Source organism: Terrapene carolina, unplaced genomic scaffold (assembly GCF_002925995.2).
Source record: "Terrapene carolina triunguis isolate 2854851 unplaced genomic scaffold, T_m_triunguis-2.0 Scaffold62, whole genome shotgun sequence".
Classification (NCBI taxonomy): domain Eukaryota; kingdom Metazoa; phylum Chordata; order Testudines; family Emydidae; genus Terrapene; species Terrapene triunguis.
In genome coordinates, this window is record NW_020664413.1 from 54,001,647 (window position 1) to 54,019,208 (window position 17,562).

Here is a 17,562-nt window from a genome sequence, read left to right on the forward strand (position 1 = left end):
GTGTGTATATATATCTCCTCAATATATGTTCCACTCTATATGCATCCGAAGAAGTGGGCTGTAGCCCACGAAAGCTTATGCTCTAATAAATTTGTTAGTCTCTAAGGTGCCACAAGTACTCCCGTTCTTTTTAATGGTAGTCTTGTTTGTGTAAAGATGACTCTAAGAAGGCAAACTAAACTTGTATCTAACTTTGATACAAACATACTAAGAAAAAACAATACAGAAAATTAAAGATAAAATGTTAAATTGGTAAATAAATAGCAAGTTACCTCAATGACAGTCCATTGTTCTACAACTATTGTGTCATTTCCTTTCCTGTTAGAACCTGGAACTCCTGAACCACCTTCTTCATATATAAATAATCCTTCTAAAGATTTGGTCATGTGGTCTCCTGTGGAAGCAAGGAAATGTGTAAGGTGAACTATAAAGACTTAGGCCCATATCCTACAAAGATGTACACACCTTCTTAACTTCATACACAGCTTATAGTCCCACTGAAATCACATTATCTGAGGCATCAAATAAATTGATCTTTAAAGTTTTTTTCAGCTGTCTCAGTCACCACTTTGTAAGCTATGAAGTCATATTCTTAATCAAATTACGGTATTTTCCCTTTTCTACAGGGAGTCAGCTATTAATTAAATGCAAATTTCCATACTATTAAAAGCATTAGCAAGCAAGTGCCATATCTGAGTTTGAATTTCTGTTTCTTATACAACAGAAAGATTACCACTGTTTATGAAGCACACAGATACAAAAACTCTATGCTCAACTTTGAAATGACATATGTATGACCAAAACAAATATGGTTGTTGGAGATGGGAGAGGATTAAAGAAAAACAAAACAAATTACAGTGTCTATCCACAATCACTTAAAAAAAATATTAACTGGCCACAGGAAGAGCCTGAAACAGAAGTAAATATAGGAGGATTCCTGATGGGAAGGAAGTTTCAGAGAGCACCTCCCTGACTTACTTCTTGTGAGAGTTTGATAATATCCAGCTGGCCCAAACTAAAGCTGTGCATCATATGTTGGTTCATTTTCTGTCTTTGATAGCATAGTGCATCTCCTAAGAGCCATCTGGAAGCCCTTTCTGTAGTGGTACCTCAATAGCCGAGAATCTTAAAAACTAAAAAAAATTAAACTAAATTTAAACAGAAAATAGAAATACTCTTCAGAATACAGTATCAGCTTTAAATCCTCTCCAACATACCATGAATGTAAAGAGAAGAGTGTCTCTGTCACATAACTTATGGTTATGCAGAAATACTGCGATACTGTAATTTTGTTTGGAGAATAACTGAAATAATTCCACAGTTGGTCTGACTTGGAATTTTACCAGATGGGCATAAATTTTCTAAATACGGTATGAATTTGACCATCACAAACATCGGTTTCCTAATCAATGCTAAGTATTAACAGAGTCACAATAATCTTACTTCTTTTTGGGTCTGCCTGTAGTAATTTGTAGTAAATCTTGCCTGTTTTTGGAGATATGTGAATTAAATTACATATTTACAGGCATATATGCCTATCAGGCATGTATAGAAATAGTGTATAATGTTTAATTTTTACAAACACACATACACACACAAAATGTGGTTGGGTGTGTAAATGTGTGTGTGTGTATATATATGTATGTGATTGAGTGTGTATACAATACACCTGCACACACTTTATTAGGGTTTGCAAACAGTTCAATTCTATAAATTCATCAACTGCAGACCTTCTCTTCAGGTTTTAGGTAGGTGCTTGAAATAGACAGTCAAAACTAGGAAATATTTTAATCTTTAATATTTCAACCTTGTCAGATAGGTCTTCTGTATTTTCAGGAGCGGTGCCAGGGTTTTTGCCGCCCTAGGTGGCAGCACTCCTCCTCTGAGCATTTGGCTGCAGGGGGTCCTTCCACTCTGCATCTTCGGGGCACTTCGGCGGCGGGTCCCGGAGCGAGTAAAGAACCCGCCGCCGAATTTCCGCCGAAGACCCGGAGCGGAAGGACCCCCCGCTGTCGAATTTCCGTCGAGGACGGCAAAATGCCGCCCCCCAAATCCTGCTGCCCTAGGCGACCGCCTAGGGTCGCCTAGTGCAAGCGTCGGCCCTGTGTATTTTACAAACTTATTGAAATAAAAAAGTCACCTCTGAGATATTTTTAAAAATTCCAGCATTTTTTTACGACATTCACAAAATATTTTGGGACAAATTCCTCCCTGGTGAAACTCTATCAACTTCAGTGGAGTTTCAGTAGGAATTAATTTGGCCCTTTTGTCCATCTACTCTATGATAGTAGTTTACCATTTCTAATGCTAGTACCCAAAACAAATTCTAGAGTATAATATTTTTAAAAATATCTCATAGGTAGTTGTACAAACAGAGGAGCAAATAAAATGTTGCCACGATAGCTTTTTCTGCAATAGAAATAGTGAACTGTGTTGTGGCTCAATATTCATTATACTTTCTCTTGCATTAAAATAGGAACCAGTTCAACCACTCTAATAAACAGAATACTGTCAAGTTTTGTTCTGATAGCTTCTGGAAATACTTCTGTTTTCTTTGCTAAAATGCTCTTTTTTAACTTCCATAGGGCCTGAGCCAGATGACCATTTCTGCAGCTGTTTGGGCTACATGTGTTGTTATTTATTCATATTGCAATAAAGCCTAAAATGTACTAGGTGATATACAGACAAATAGGAAGACAATTCCTGCTAAAAAGAATGCAACACCTATTAAAGAAAAAAAAAAAAAGCAGCGAGGATAAAGGATGTAACACACAAGCAAAGTAGTCAAGGTGATGGGAGGCAAACATCGTTTAAATTCCATTTGATTTATTTATTTATTTTTGTTCAGAAAGGTTTTAGATTTCAGCTCTCTGGGAGGCCCAAATATTCAACTTATTATATAAACTCTTTTAGGTTGAGATCAAGAACAAACAAATCAGGCAAGAAAGAATCCAGTAGCTAAATTCAGCTCAAGTCCCTTTGTAAACTCTTTCCCGGGTTACAGACACTTGATCAGAAGGAGAAAAGCCCACTCACATGTTAGATTGTCTCTTTAAACGTATTCATTTTAATCCAGCATTGTTACTCCCAAGATCTCAACTGCAATATATAACAATCAGGCTGGGCAGAATCAGAGGCACCAGTTGTTCAAAGGAGGCAGTGTGGAATGCTGAAGTAAGACATTCCCCAGGTGTTAACGATGGGAGAGTTCTTTATAAGAACAAAATAGTAAAGACTTGTGGAAATTCTGTGGGCCAACAGTGGCTGAGGTTAATTTTGGTTTGAAGCAGTTCTCCTCGATGAATTATAACAGGTATTGTCCCCTCTATTTCCAGCACTGGGAGAAATCTACTAAAGTCTAAGGGCATGATTCCACTCCCACTGAAGTCAAAGGGTATGTCTACACTGGAATTAAAAACCTGCAGCTGGCCTGAGCCAGCTGACTTGGGCTCAGGCTATGGGGCTGTTTAATTGAGATGTAGATGTTCTGGCTCGGGCTGGAGCGCAGGTTCTAGGACCCTGCAAGGTGGGAGGATCAATCAGACCAGGTAAACAGAACCAAGTTAAGTTATTGTTGCAGGAATTATTGCTTAAGGGGGAGGGAAAAGAAAGTTTTTGGAGCTCCTCCTCTTAATCATGCTGTCTGATGAAAGTCACAAATAACTGGCTTGCTCACTTTTATATTCTAGGCCTTTTAAAATAATTCTTTAGCAACTCTGGGATGCCTGTTTGTCTGCAAACTGAAAAATGAGAGCTTTTTCTCAAACACACATGCACTGAATGAATTTGGCTTAGAACTGTGGCCTCATGATTTACAGAGATTTAGAGTGATGCACAGCAAAAGTTAATTGTCATATAAACAGAAAAATTGATTGGTACAATGGGGATAGAACGGTCAGGGAACAAGTAGATACTAAATGACTCATAAAAAGTTACCTTAAAATATATTATTTAGCTAGCACTCTTAATATACTTCATTATTTTACACAGAATGAGTTTGAGTCTTGCATAAACTGTTTGTGAGAGTCTGTGAAGAAACACTTCAATGAACTTTTACAAAGCAGCTTTTCTGAATTAAAGTCCTGTGCTCCATTCATTCATACACAACCGCCATAAGCATCTCTAAAAGAACATTGACCATTTAGAATCTAGGACAACTGAAAAACAACAAAACTTGGGCAACAGACAAAATTCCACTTTAGAGGAACGTAAACTCTTCATTCAGCACAAAATAACTTAAGAGTAAAATTCAAGGAGCTAAATAGGTCAAGCAGTTCAAGTCTGTTCACCTAACAGAGTATTACTACAAAATATTCTCTTCTTTGCATTATATTCTAATCTTAAATCAACTAATATTAGGTAAGGAAGATAGCAATGTATTAATTAACTTTGACTAAAAATTTACATTTGGTATGTAAAGTTCAGTTTCAAATACTTGCAAAAGAAATTGCTACATAATTTTTTTTTTTTGCAATCCAGTAAGATAATTTCCTGTTTTTGATATCATATTCAGTTGAAAAATACATAACTTAAATATTAATCATGATTCCATCTTAATTAAAATATTAACCATACCTTAGAGTACAGTAGTCTAATACGGAAGCCACAGACTTTCTAGTAAGAAACAGCTTTTGAAGGTATCATTTGTAGTATAGTAGAACCCAGAGGATCTGTCACAGGACGGGCTGACTCTTCAAGGGATTTGGACTCAACCCTACCTGTGCCTTATCATCTGGTCCTAGGTGATGGGTGGTCAGTTGACCAGGCATCACATGATGGTAGCCCAGGGACAGGACTTCCTAAAAGAAGGAGCTTGCTCTCTTAAAGTAGCATTAGATCAGAGGTTAGGAAAGAGCATGGGGAGGTTTCTCTAGATAAGCTCAGAGTGGGCCTGGTAGAGCTCCCCTGCCCAGAGGAATGTAGAGAATAGAGAGCAAGCAAGCAAGCGCATGTGCACCCATGCAAGCTGGACGCTGAAGCCTCAGTACAGCCAAGGAGAAAGACTTGCAGGAAATTGGGAGGCTCCTTGAGGGAATCCAGAGAGGACTGAGTGATATAGAGGATATAGAGCCACCTTCAGTGAGGGGCAGGACAGAAACTTTAAGAGGAAGAGGCTTGAGGAAACAGCAGGAACTGGAAGGAACTGTTGAGTCCTGCAAAGGGTTGAAGAAAAAGAAGTGGGGGAAAGACTTGTTTTGGTTTAAGTTGATATTGGAACTGAGTGACTTTAATAAACCAGACCCCAAGAAGGGATGGTATTTGATTTGCAAAAGAGGTTAGGGGCACTTTTTGAGAACTCAAAGAAGGGGAAATTGAGGCACTGGCAGGGTCCATTGCCAGTTCAAGAAAGACCCTGCTACAAGCATCAAATGAGATTAGGGCACAGTGTGATAGGCACTGTACAAACATTTAGTAAGAGTCAGTCCCTGCCCCAAAGAGCTTACAGTCCCAGAGGAACTAAATGACTTGCTCCAGGTAATACAGCAATTCTGTGTCAAAGCTGAGACCAGAAGCCAAGTTTATTGGTTTCTGTCCTGAAGTAATAGAGTAGCGGTTCTCAAACTTCATTGCACCGTGACCCCCTTCTGACAACAAAAATTACTACACAACCTCAGGAGGGGGGACCAAAGACCGAGCCCGCCTGAGCCCTGCCGCCTGAGCCCTGCCACCTGAGTCCCACCACCTCGGGCGGGGTGCAAAGCTGAATCCCAAAGACTTCTGCCTTGGGCAGGGGGCATGTAACCTTAGTCCTGGGCAGTGGGACTTGAGCTTCAGCTTCAGACCCGGGCAGTGGGTCTTGGGCTTCAGACTTGCTGGGGCCCAGGGCCAACACTAGCCTTGGTGACCCCATTAAAATGGGGTCCCAACCCACTTTGGGGTCCTGACCCACAGTTTGAGAACCTCTTTAATAGAGCCATTGGTAAAATCTTGCTACTTTTAAAACAAATGAAAAACAAAACCCCACAACAACAAACCCTATGGCTAACTACTATTGGAAAAAAGAAGAAATAACCCCCTTTCTTGCCAAGTGACTGAAATAAATGGAACTTCAGGCTGGTGTGAACATCTGGGCTTGTCTTTTAAAGAGTTTTGAAACTATAAACCAACATAATACCCAATCACATAGAAATTTTGTTACTTAAATGATTAATAGAAACGTGGTCCTTAATGAATTGTTTGAGAAGCTAGCTGTGTAATTAGAGTGACCTATATGTCGTATTTTACTGATTGGATAATAAATGATTAAAGGATTAAATGTTAACTTCTACAATGTATGGTGTTGTGTTTAAGTATAATGTGGCTATTCTCAGTGACTATCCAAAACAAGCACCTGACCAGTTGTGGGTGATCTGATGCTTGTGCATTAATCATCTGGAATGATCAGAAATGACATTTGCCTCATCACAACATTTACAAAAGAGGGGTATCACTACTGGAGATGAGCCAAAGACAAGAACTCTGACTCTAGAACAGATTCCAAACTTTCCCAGAATTCATGGGTGTTCAGATACAAGGTTTGGTTTAGGGCCATCTCTAATTACTACATTTATTTTAGTAAGTGAGGAGTACATTGTGGTAGTGAGTGGAAAAGATAAAAAAGACTCAATAGCCAAGGAGAAAAATTTAAGGACATTAGTGTGCACCAGCTGGGGTGTAAATTCTAGAGCGCACCAGCATGTTGTGCACTAACTGGTCAGGTGGACCCTGTTGGCGTACATAAGCAACAAAAGTATAAGTAATTTGGTCATAGCAGTTTGTTAATAGATACTATCAGAAAAACACTAGGGGTAAAATCCTGGCCCCCGTGAAGTCAGTGGGTTATTTCACTGAGGCCAGGATTTCACCCTATAGGCCTAATCCTTCCATCCTAACACACACAAAACACTCTCATTGACTTCAGAATGCATCGTGCTGGAATAAAGACTGCAGGAACAGGTCTTCAGTATTTATCTTATAGTATATTTATAACACTATATACTCAATGGTAATTGAGGGTACTCAGAAATTCACTGGAAGGGCTCAACAAATCGCAGGACTAGGCCTTCTGTGAATAGCAGTTGACACGGATTCCGAGAATTAGGGATGCATTCTGAGAATATTATGCCTAATATTTTGTTACTATATGTAATTATTATTAGCAAAAAGTATTTGATAAAATAGCATTAGCAGTAAGTGCTGCTCTAATTGATACAGTACTATTTTTTCCCTTTGGAAAACTTTGAGATGGGTAAAACAAAAGAGAAATTTCAATTATTTTAAGATATGACTGTCAAGGAAACAGCGAAAGGCTTTTTTCCCCTCTTTAAATCAGGTCTCACATTCTGTGAAGTTGCAATGACAAAAATTACCATAGTACCCATCATTTTTACAAACAGGAACATCAGATTTGCTCCATCATATTAAGAAGCAAAATCTGACCTGTTTTGCAAAATAAACACAATGGTTTAAAATCTCATGAAAAATACACTTACTTACCTTTAGAAGTTTCCCAGGATACAAAAGAATCAATTAATGACAATCCTTGTTTATAATAAAATGTGGTTAGTTCTAGCCAATCTGCATCCAGAGTACTAATGACTGCCCCTTTTCTTGTTACTTTCATAGACAAAATGCCCTCATGATAGGTCCAGCAGGTTGAGTCATCATCAAAAACATTGAAGACTGTATATAATTTATCTGAGGGGAAATATAAGAAAAGAAAAAGTTCAGAAAAAGTGATGCCTTAAAGGAATACAATCAACTTAAATATTACACTTCTGTCTGAATATTATTTGCTATTTTTATTACAAATAACCATTACGATTATTATTTGACAAATTATTTTTCTCTACTTTCAACGTTTTTATACAATGAGAGCACTTTGTATACAATTTTTATGGTTTCCCTGTTAATCAACTAGTCAGTTTTCTTTGATTATGTGGATCTTTTCACACGGCAACATGTCAGGGAAAAAAACTTGAAAAAACCCAGAAAAATGTCATCATAAAACCACAAGAATTATCAGGGTGATTCAGGGGAAGATGTAGTGCTTGAAACGATTTTAAACTTATTTTTTAATTGACTAGATCGTGAGTTGATGGTATTCCTTTAACCCATTACAATCATTAAATTTTTTAGGGAGTCTACTGAAAAAACATGAATGTCTCACTTATTTTCTCTATCTAAGCATTAAAATAATACTATTCTACTCAACAAACATAACCACCAGTAAATGGAGTTCCAGCTGAATTAATTCCACAAATCCAAACCTCTCAAAGAACACTGCAGTGATTGGTTATATAAGGCTTTAGCTAAATAAATGTTTACTACATAGGTATATAATTACATACACCCACATGCTGGTATATTTGTGGGCAAAGCCATGGAATAAACTGCATTTTTGTGTGCACACCTTGGACTAATTTATCAGCAAATCAAATCCCTGGGACTACTAACATTTCAAACCTCTGAGCAACTTCAAGCAGCACCATCTAAAAAACAAACCTATCAGAGAAATGTTTCCTCTCCCCCCTCCAAAATGACCACAGTCTGAGGTGAAGACTAAGCAATTTATCAACTCTGGACCATTGACAGGCTTAAGATTTACTATTTCATGACTTCCACAGAACATATATAGAGGATATATTCCTGGGTGGGATGAGGGATATGTGGGGAATTTGTTCTGGGACTAAGCTTGAAAGGTGTCTGTGTGCAGACCTGACTCCCATCAGCAAATCTGTGCACAGTCTGAGCACTGCAGCACGCCTTTTGGCCCTTTCCTGTGTTTTTCCTGATGCAGGGAGCCTGACCTTCTCTTCTTGCACAGCTCACTCAAGTGGCTCTGCTCTTCAGGGGTGTTTTGTCATAGGCTTCAATGGGCCCAAGATTTCACTCTCAGTGTCCACCCTCACTCCTGTCCCTACATGTCTCTTCTTCAGCCTTGGCGTAGGCCAGGAAACAGAATGGAGAAAACTGAAGTAACTGAACAATGCTGAATAACTGTATTATTCAGAAAACTCAGAAGTCTGATGTTATTGAAAGCTGTGCAGAGAAGAAAGATAATTGCCAGGCTCCTCAACAGCTAAGTGAACAGTATGTTCAGTATTATCTGGTTCTTGGGACATTTGGATATTTCTATCAGTGCTAGATAATTAAAGTTCCACTGTTTAAAGCCTTTTTGTTTCATCTGTACTACTTAATGATACTGTTTCATTATTTCTGTAGTTTATTTTATACAGATTCTTTATATTCCACCATTATCCTTTAAAAATACATAGTTTTTTGAAAGGTGAAACCTTGTCCTTTTCAAAATGGTAAAAAGCAATTCCAGTATTTTCCATCTATTTATAAGGAAGAACATTTTACTAGCAACAGTTAGTTAAGTCACTTCCTTTTAAAACATCTGCAATCTAGCTTTTCCAGGGAAGTGATGGACAGCAGCCAAAGCAGAAATGACAATTCAAGCAAGAATTTACATATTAGAAGTTGGTTGAGTATGCATAGTTTACTGTGATGGGGTGTGTACTCCATAATGACTCTGAAAGGATTAATGTGGTCCAAGAGGCCAATTAACCTACCTGGTTGCATACGGAGGGTGGGCCAGGTGTGATTAAAGATGAAATGCAGCTGGGAAAGGGCTGGGTGGTGCTATAAACAGACCAAGTTTAGAGCAGAAGAAGCTATAGGGAAAAAACTGTGGTTGCTCTTTTGGGAAAAGGGAATGATGAGATCTGTAGAGAACAGGAAGCCTTTTGCAAGGTGAAGAGAAAGTCTCAAAAAATATTTGGTAGGAAGGGCCTACATAAACAAAAGGATATAGGTGTTATGATGCTCAGTTCAGCAGGGCCTAACTTTTAGGTGTGTAGAAAGCCTCAAGAACAGCACTGTGATCCATTAAACAGGAGGCAGGTGCCTAAGCTCCCTATAGAGATAGGCACCCTAGAGTGCAATCCACGAAAGCCACAGGCTAGGTAGGTAGCCACTTAAATTAGTGAATGGGAGCTGCTGATGAGAGGGGTGTGTCCTAAGCCCTTTCCATCGTGCAGAGATAGGATCTCCCTGCAGCCTGCATTTAGGCACCTATCTCTGCTAGCAACCCACAAACTAGGGGAAGATGGGTGTTCTTCCACCTAAATCTCATACCGTACCCAATCTGACAGGCATGTTCAAAGTCTGCCTAACTGCATACAAAACAGCAGGAAAGTGCTCTCTTATAACGCTGAGCCCAGTGGTTAGAGTATTTACCTGGAATAAGGGAGGATCTGCTGACCCTGTTCAAGTTCCCCCTCTGCCTGATGAGAAGGGATATGAACAGGAATCTGCCACCTCTAACCATTGGGCTACAGGATATTCTGATGTAGATCTCCTTCAATCTCTCCTATTGAAGTTGCTGAACTTTAGTTAAACAACTGCATAACAATTAATTGGGATGAGAGTGAGAATTGCTATTGCCCAGTGGGTAAAGCACTCACCTGAGAGGTGGCAGATTACTGTTCAGATCCCTTCTCCTCATCTGGCAGAGGTGGGCACATTCCAGCGGGTACCCTAACCACTGGGCTTAAAGTAATAAGGGAGCTCCTCCTTGTCCCTCCCACCCCCTGCCACTGTCTTGTGTGGACTTAGGTGGTCTCTGACCATGCCTACTGGATTGGGCCCTACACATGAGTTAGGCAGAGGCACACCTATCTTCCTCTTGTTTGTGGACTGCTCTGAGATTTAGGTGGGAGAGAGGCATCCTGGTGCCTAGAGTGAGACAGGAATGTGCATGCCCAGAAGCAGAAATGTAGGCAGCTAGAGAACTTTTACTGCAAAAATGTAGGTGCTGAAAGAGTTTAGGAACGTATGGGGGAAGGTGGTGTGGTGTGTGTGTCGTGGATCATAGTGGTGCCACAAAATGGGACTTGGCACCTAAGTATCTTTGTGGATCTGGCCTGAGAAGCCAAGGGAGGTTGCAGCAGGCAGTCTGGTGGAGTGAACTTTGACTGCCTGTCCTAGAGACCCTGGACTGGAACGCAGTGTAGAGGGCAGGCCTGGGTTCTCCTTCCAGCCACTGGCAAGGTGGTGTGAAGCCCATGAGAAGGGAATATGGACAACTAGAAGCTCTGAGAAAATAGTGTACAGACAACTGGGCTCAGAATTGTGTGTGGCGGACTGGATGGAGGGATCGGACATTTGTTTTTGTTGGACTATCTATTATCCCAGACGGGGTGTGATTAAACGTGACCTGGCTAGAGGGCTGAGTCATGAGAAAAGGTGAACCACTCTAGGGCTGGAGTGGTCATCAGCAGGGGATCCCAGAGGAGAAGAGTCTGCTATGCCATATCCAGCCTTGATGGAGGGGCCCATTGGTGAGTTGACCCTTACTTGTAGTATTGCGTTAACACACAACACATGCATCCATAAAAATAGTTTGTCTTCACACTCAATTTTAGATGGTCCAACTGACCAGATCATTTAAGGCCTGGTTTACCACACAGTTTTTGTACTAGTATAACTATGTTGGTTAGGGTGTGAGAAGACAGACAGATTTACTGATATAACTACACGAGTACAACCCCTCTGGTGTGGATGCAGTTATAGCTGTATAAAGGTGCTTATAATGGTATTGTTCCTGTACAGTATAACCCCCTATATACCAGTATAACTGCATCCATACCAGGGACTTATACTGCTTTATCTTTACCAGTACTGTTAAGTAACACAACTTAACGCAGTTAATGTTTTTGCTTCATGCTTTCATATTTGTTAATAGGAAGTACAAAATCTTAGTGCAATTATCATTTTGTGCAAATGTTCATGTCTACCAGAGATATTACATACCAGTAGTAATATAATCAGAACTAGATATTCAAACCTTGAACATCTGCTGTTCCTAAAATTTGGCACTCAGACATGTAATTTTATTTTGTATCTCCTGCACAAAGATTGAGATGAACATGGCATATCAAAATAGGATGCAAATCTGCATGCAGAATGGCATGCAGTTAATTGAATTTTTTTCAAAATGTGTGCTTGTAACTTTTTTTTTAAGGAACTAAGGGTGATATGCAGTGTTCAAAAAGAGTGGATGTTACATTTCCAATGGTCATTATCTTAGAAATGCTAATAACCTCTATGATCATGTGACTAACAGCTGAAGAAAAGTAAGACAAATCCAGGATAGAAATCTTTTAAGATTCCCATAAAACGTTTGCATTCAGGAAATGTCTTGGTTGATGAACTGGTTATAAAAATATCCATGTATAGAATGCTGTGACTGACTAAGATTTCTCACTTTTTAGTTACAATTTTAATATTTATATTCCACTAATCTTTGAGACTAATGAAACCTGCCTTCACTTTGGGAGGAAAGAGTTATGCTTTAACTGGTCATGTTATAAAGGCTCAGCATATTGCACAAGAACCACTTGAATTCAGGTTTAATAATAATAATAATAATAATAATAGGTTTTCTTTGCAGTCCTCAAATGAAGGAGGGTACTTGCTTCCTAACAGGAGGGTGGAAAAACTGCCTTTGAATTTAATTTGAATGTGTCTGGTACATAATGAAAGAATTCACTATGCTAAATAGTCATTTTAAAATCCGCCTATTAGGTAGCAGACGGGCAAGGTTGATAGCCATCACCTCAGAAAGGAAGGAAGGATGAATGGACTAAAAAGGCCTAATAGGGAAACCCATGTTCCTCTCTCTGTTTCCCGCAAAGGGTGCATCTTCAGTAGAAAAAAGGTCTGTTCTTAACTTGTGTTAGCTATTGCATGGTAACTAACATGAGGTTCTAGGGAACACATGGCAGTTTGTAATATGAGTTATCAGGTTGAGGTAAACTCTGGACTCCCTCATAGCTTTACCACGACTTGTTCATGTGTGAAAATTAGGAGCTGCTTTGCCTTCTCTAGGATTTTACTTCATGTTAGTTACCATGTATCAGCTAACTTAAAGAACACACTTTCTTTCTTAGTGAACACATCGCCAAAGTAAAGACGCCTGACATCCAGAGTCACAGTGTTCTAGATGACTTCTCAAACAGAATGGGTTGTATATTTTAATATCTTTACAACTTCCTTTTGTAACTAAGCTTTCTGCCACATTAACAAAAATGTTCACCAATAACTTTTCTGTATAATCCACTTTTTATGCACGTTTCCTCTAATGTAAATAAATTCTTTATCTATTATGCTCTTTGATTTCACTATTGCATTAAATTCAGTTCCCTCAGGGTACCTCTTGAAGGTATGTTACCAAAATCAGTCTGTTATGAATAGATTAGTCTGCTATGCATTACATGGGATGGAGAGGAATATGTTTGAATTATATCCCTAGAACCTAACAGGTCCCATTTGTCTTAAATTTAATTCAAGTTAGGGAGTTTGAATCATTGTGGTGTAATATTAGGGGCCTATTAAAAGTTTCTTGCTGATTAATAAGGGTAACAAATCTTGTAACACAATTTCATCCTTTGATGATAGGACACTATTTTTCAGGCACACACAGTTGTGTTTTCTTATGCACACATTGGTCATACAAAGTTATTTGCCTGCAATATTAAAAACAATGCGCTTTCACTGTTTATGCTTTAACAGTCTAAAGTTTTAACAGTTCACTTTTTCTCAGGGGAGGGATAGCTCAGTGGTTTGAGCATTGGCCTGCTAAAGCCAGGGTTGTGAGTTCAATCCTTGAGGAGGCCATTTAGGGATCTGGGGCAAAAATCTGTCTGGGGATTGGTCCTGCTCTGAGCAGGGGGTTGGACTAGATGACCTCCTGAGGTCCTTTCCAACCCTGATATTCGAAGAGAAAGGTAATTTCTACATAATATTGGATACATACTACAGAAAACAAAATTAGTATTGTTTTCTATTTGTCAAGCTGCTTTAAAAATGAATATGTATTTAAACTTAGAGATCTTTAAAACCTATATTTCATAAGCTAGAATATACTATAAGTTTTGCTTTACATTTTTGTTATCCTTTTTTGCTATAAGTCAATGTAATTATCCTGCTTATGCAATAGACAGGTAGTGTTTTATTACCTTCTCCTTTTCTTGGTTTAGTAGGGCTGGAGAAATCAGCATCCTGTAACTGTCCCCTTTCTGGCTGAATTTCTTCCTCTATTCCACTCTCAGATGACTGACCACTCAAAGTCCCTTCATTCCAGTTTTTATAGTTTTCGTCATAATTGTATTTCCTGTGCTCTCTACTCTTTATACTTAGTGCTGATTCAGAGTCCACATTTCCATCTGTGTTTGTGCCATTACAGAATTTAGGTTGAGGAAAATGCTGTGTTATAAATCCAACAAACTTCTTCCCTCTTTTAGCAGCTTCATTGACCTGCATGTATAAAATAGAGTTATTTTGAAACTTTGTGAATGTACAGGTTGACAATATGTCACACATATTCCATAAATGAAGATGTTGATTTGCAAGCAAATATATCCAAGACACAATGTACTTAAGGATTGTGGAGTTCTCAAGTTATATATTTTAAGGCAAATATCAGTTTGCTTAATTCTGCAAGCTCTCCATGCATTGAAGTCAATAGGAATTCTGCAAACAGGGTAGCTTCTATGATTCGCCCAAGAAATGTGTTCAAATACTAGTTAGTAATACCAACTTAAATGTATATAGCACCTTTCATGTAGAAGAATAACAAACATTTTATTACATGTCTGTGAACTTCACAACCCACTAAAATGCAGCCACTTGGGATCAAAAATGGTATCCATTTTGCAACAGAACCAAAATTATCTTGAGGGCAGCAAGTAATGTTGGGGGAGATTTTTAAAAGTGCCTAAAGGATTTAGAAGCACAAGAGACATTCCCCCTCCAAATTACTACATTTTTAACTTTTTAAAAGATTTAACCATGGGTTATCGACTCAATCATTTTTTAAAATACTGGAAAGATTTGAATTCAAGGATAATTTTTTTGACTAATAAAAATATTTCCTCTAATGCTTATACTTCAGATTTCCTTGTACAAGACTGAACAAATGCTTATTTTAAGTTTATTTATAATTTAATATATTTATTTGGTATTAACGTATATCTGACTTACCAAAGCAAATTGGTATAAACATGAAACTGTCTCATTTTAAATTCTGATTACTTCACAGAGTACTTCTAATACAGCCATTTAAAATCTCTAAATAGCTCTCTCAGCCACAACCTCAACGATCTTAAAATATTTTAAAGATGCTCTTCCTTTAAACTTTCCCTAGCAACTAATTTAGACAACTATATTACTATAATTTTTGTAATAACAACTTTCTTGTCTTCAACTTAGCAGAGGAAGTGAGAGACAAAGTTTATTAGAGTGGAAGTTTAATGTTCTTTAGTTTTGAAAAGATTTACTGCATAAGTAATCAAAGGTAAATACTTCTATAAAAGCAACACTTTTGCATGCCTATTGTAATTTACGGAATAAGATGAGACAATCTATTTGTCCTTGCTTAGAAAATCCATCTACAGATGTCAGTTTTATTTGAGTATATTACTTAACAAGGAACAAATAAATATGCATTTTCAGATTTTAATTTAATACAATATTACATCAAAATTCTAGAAGGAGCTACTATATGTGCATATCCCAACAGAAAGTTTGATTACTGTTGCCTAAACCATGAAAAACAACAAAATAAAGGTCAGAACCTGCTCCCACTGACATCAGTGGAAATCTCCGTTTGAGTTCAATGGGTTCAAGACAGAGAGCTAAACAAAATCAGAAGTGCTGAAGGGGAAAAAGCAACACTTCCTTCTTACTTAAACGAGTGCCTTGGTAGTTTTTATAAGCCAGAAAACAAGGTCAAAATTTGCAAATTGAAAAATAATTCACCTGTAAATGTAAATACATATGTTACAGTTAAGAATCCTGTGAGCAGAGAAGTTAATTTTTTTGTCAAAAACTGCCATACCTTTTCTAACAATCCTTTCACTACCTCATTTGTCAGTGTTTCATACATTAAAGGACATTCCTCAATCAAAAGCCTGGGGTGTCTTTGTCTTCTAAGTGCTGTATGCTTCGGGCTGGAACACAGAAAGAAAGCAGACTTTGTCAGCAGCTTGCTGCTAACTTGCACAAAATGCTTGCATGTAGAATTCTTTTCTTTTTTGAAAAAAGTTATGAATGAAATATTGGCAATACTTTTTTCACACTTCTGCTTAGAAGTGATCCTTCCCTACGTTTACACAAAATATCAGGCACTGTGCCTTATCGTGAAAGTACAAACAAAAGCTATATTAAATATGAGTATAAGTTTGTACCCATTTCTTGAAACATTAAAGTACTTTAGTGAAAAGGCATTGTTTTCATAGCAAATAAATCCCGTGTTCTCAAATAATAGAAACATGCAATGTTACAAACCTTAGCTTACACTATCGAATGTAAATAAATGTATGTGAATATACATAAAATGCTAATAGTTCTAGACAGTGTCATTTTAATCTCAAAATTATAGCCATGATTCTGGAGTTTTACATACACAGTACCCTGTTCAGATTTGTCATTTCCAAACACAATATTTTACAATTTATATCAAGTAATTACATGGTATAATCAGTGTTGTATAGTTATAGATTAAATATCTCTTCTTAAAAAAGCATACACGGAGTGACTAAAATAACTTTAATAGAGAGATTTAGCTACACAGTATGTTTATTATTCAGTTGCTTACTTGGAAAAATGTCTTTAAGAATTGCAATACGGTACATACATTGTCAATTTAAATTGTCAATATTTTCATTGCACAAACACAGCTGTAGGAGATGTGTTCACAGGGATCCACAGCACAGAGTGTAAATACTGATTCTTGTGGGGAGGTATCAGGAGGGGGTACCTTCTCCCCCAGGCCATCTTACTCAAACTCATGGATCCTGGTGGAGCATGCAAGAGCTTTTCAGGGGTTTCAGGACAGGGGGAAGCATGCAGTAAAAGAATCCCCATAGTGCAAGGATGTAGAGAAAGGAGTGTGGGGAGGGATTCTCCCTCCTGCAATGGCAAATATATGCTGCAGTGGTCAGGCAGGGGCACTGTAATTTAGAGCAACTCCTGGTCCTCAGAGGCCTGAAGAGGGAGGGTGCCAAAGCAGTATAAAGTTTTCTGTGCTGCATCTCCTAGAGGTACAGAATATCAGCCACAGTTTTCACTACTCTTTCCTCCTCCTCTTTCCAGCTATATGAGAGTAAATTGGGTTGTTTCCTGACTTGTGTATCAGCAGAACCTTTAGCTAGATTGTAGAAACTTTGATTTAAGATGCTGTATAAGTCAGAATTAACATAGCTTGATTATCAGATCCCAAGTTTAGTATGCATGGTTGATTATGAGAAAACGTATGATTTTATGAGTCAGTTGAGCCAGTTTGGCCTGCAAGCATTGAGAGAAAACTGAACCCACAATATAATTTTACAGTGTCACATTTCAGTGTAGAATCACATTGCAAATGAATTCACTCCTCCAGGCGCTGATTGAAGGCAACTTACCAAAGAATGCCCACTACAGGCACATCTGTTTGCTCCTTAATAGCTAGGACAAACAGGAGAGTGACCAACTTGCAACCTTGTAACCTAAGGACTCTCTTTGTTTTAAGTTTAA

At 38.2% G+C, this 17,562-nt stretch overlaps 1 protein-coding gene across 1 annotated transcript in view; it reads right to left on the reverse strand.

The window, feature by feature from the left end:
• The window catches only part of RFTN2 (raftlin family member 2), a 52,770-nt gene that overhangs the window by 20,671 nt on the left and 14,537 nt on the right, over positions 1-17,562 (reverse strand). Inside the window, exons 4-7 of the mRNA XM_029910523.1 lie at positions 15,887-15,998; positions 14,007-14,304; positions 7,477-7,677; positions 273-394 (exon numbers count right to left, since the gene is read on the reverse strand). Of these exons, the coding sequence (XP_029766383.1) occupies positions 273-394; positions 7,477-7,677; positions 14,007-14,304; positions 15,887-15,998 (733 nt within the window). The remainder of the gene's footprint in view (positions 1-272; positions 395-7,476; positions 7,678-14,006; positions 14,305-15,886; positions 15,999-17,562) is intronic.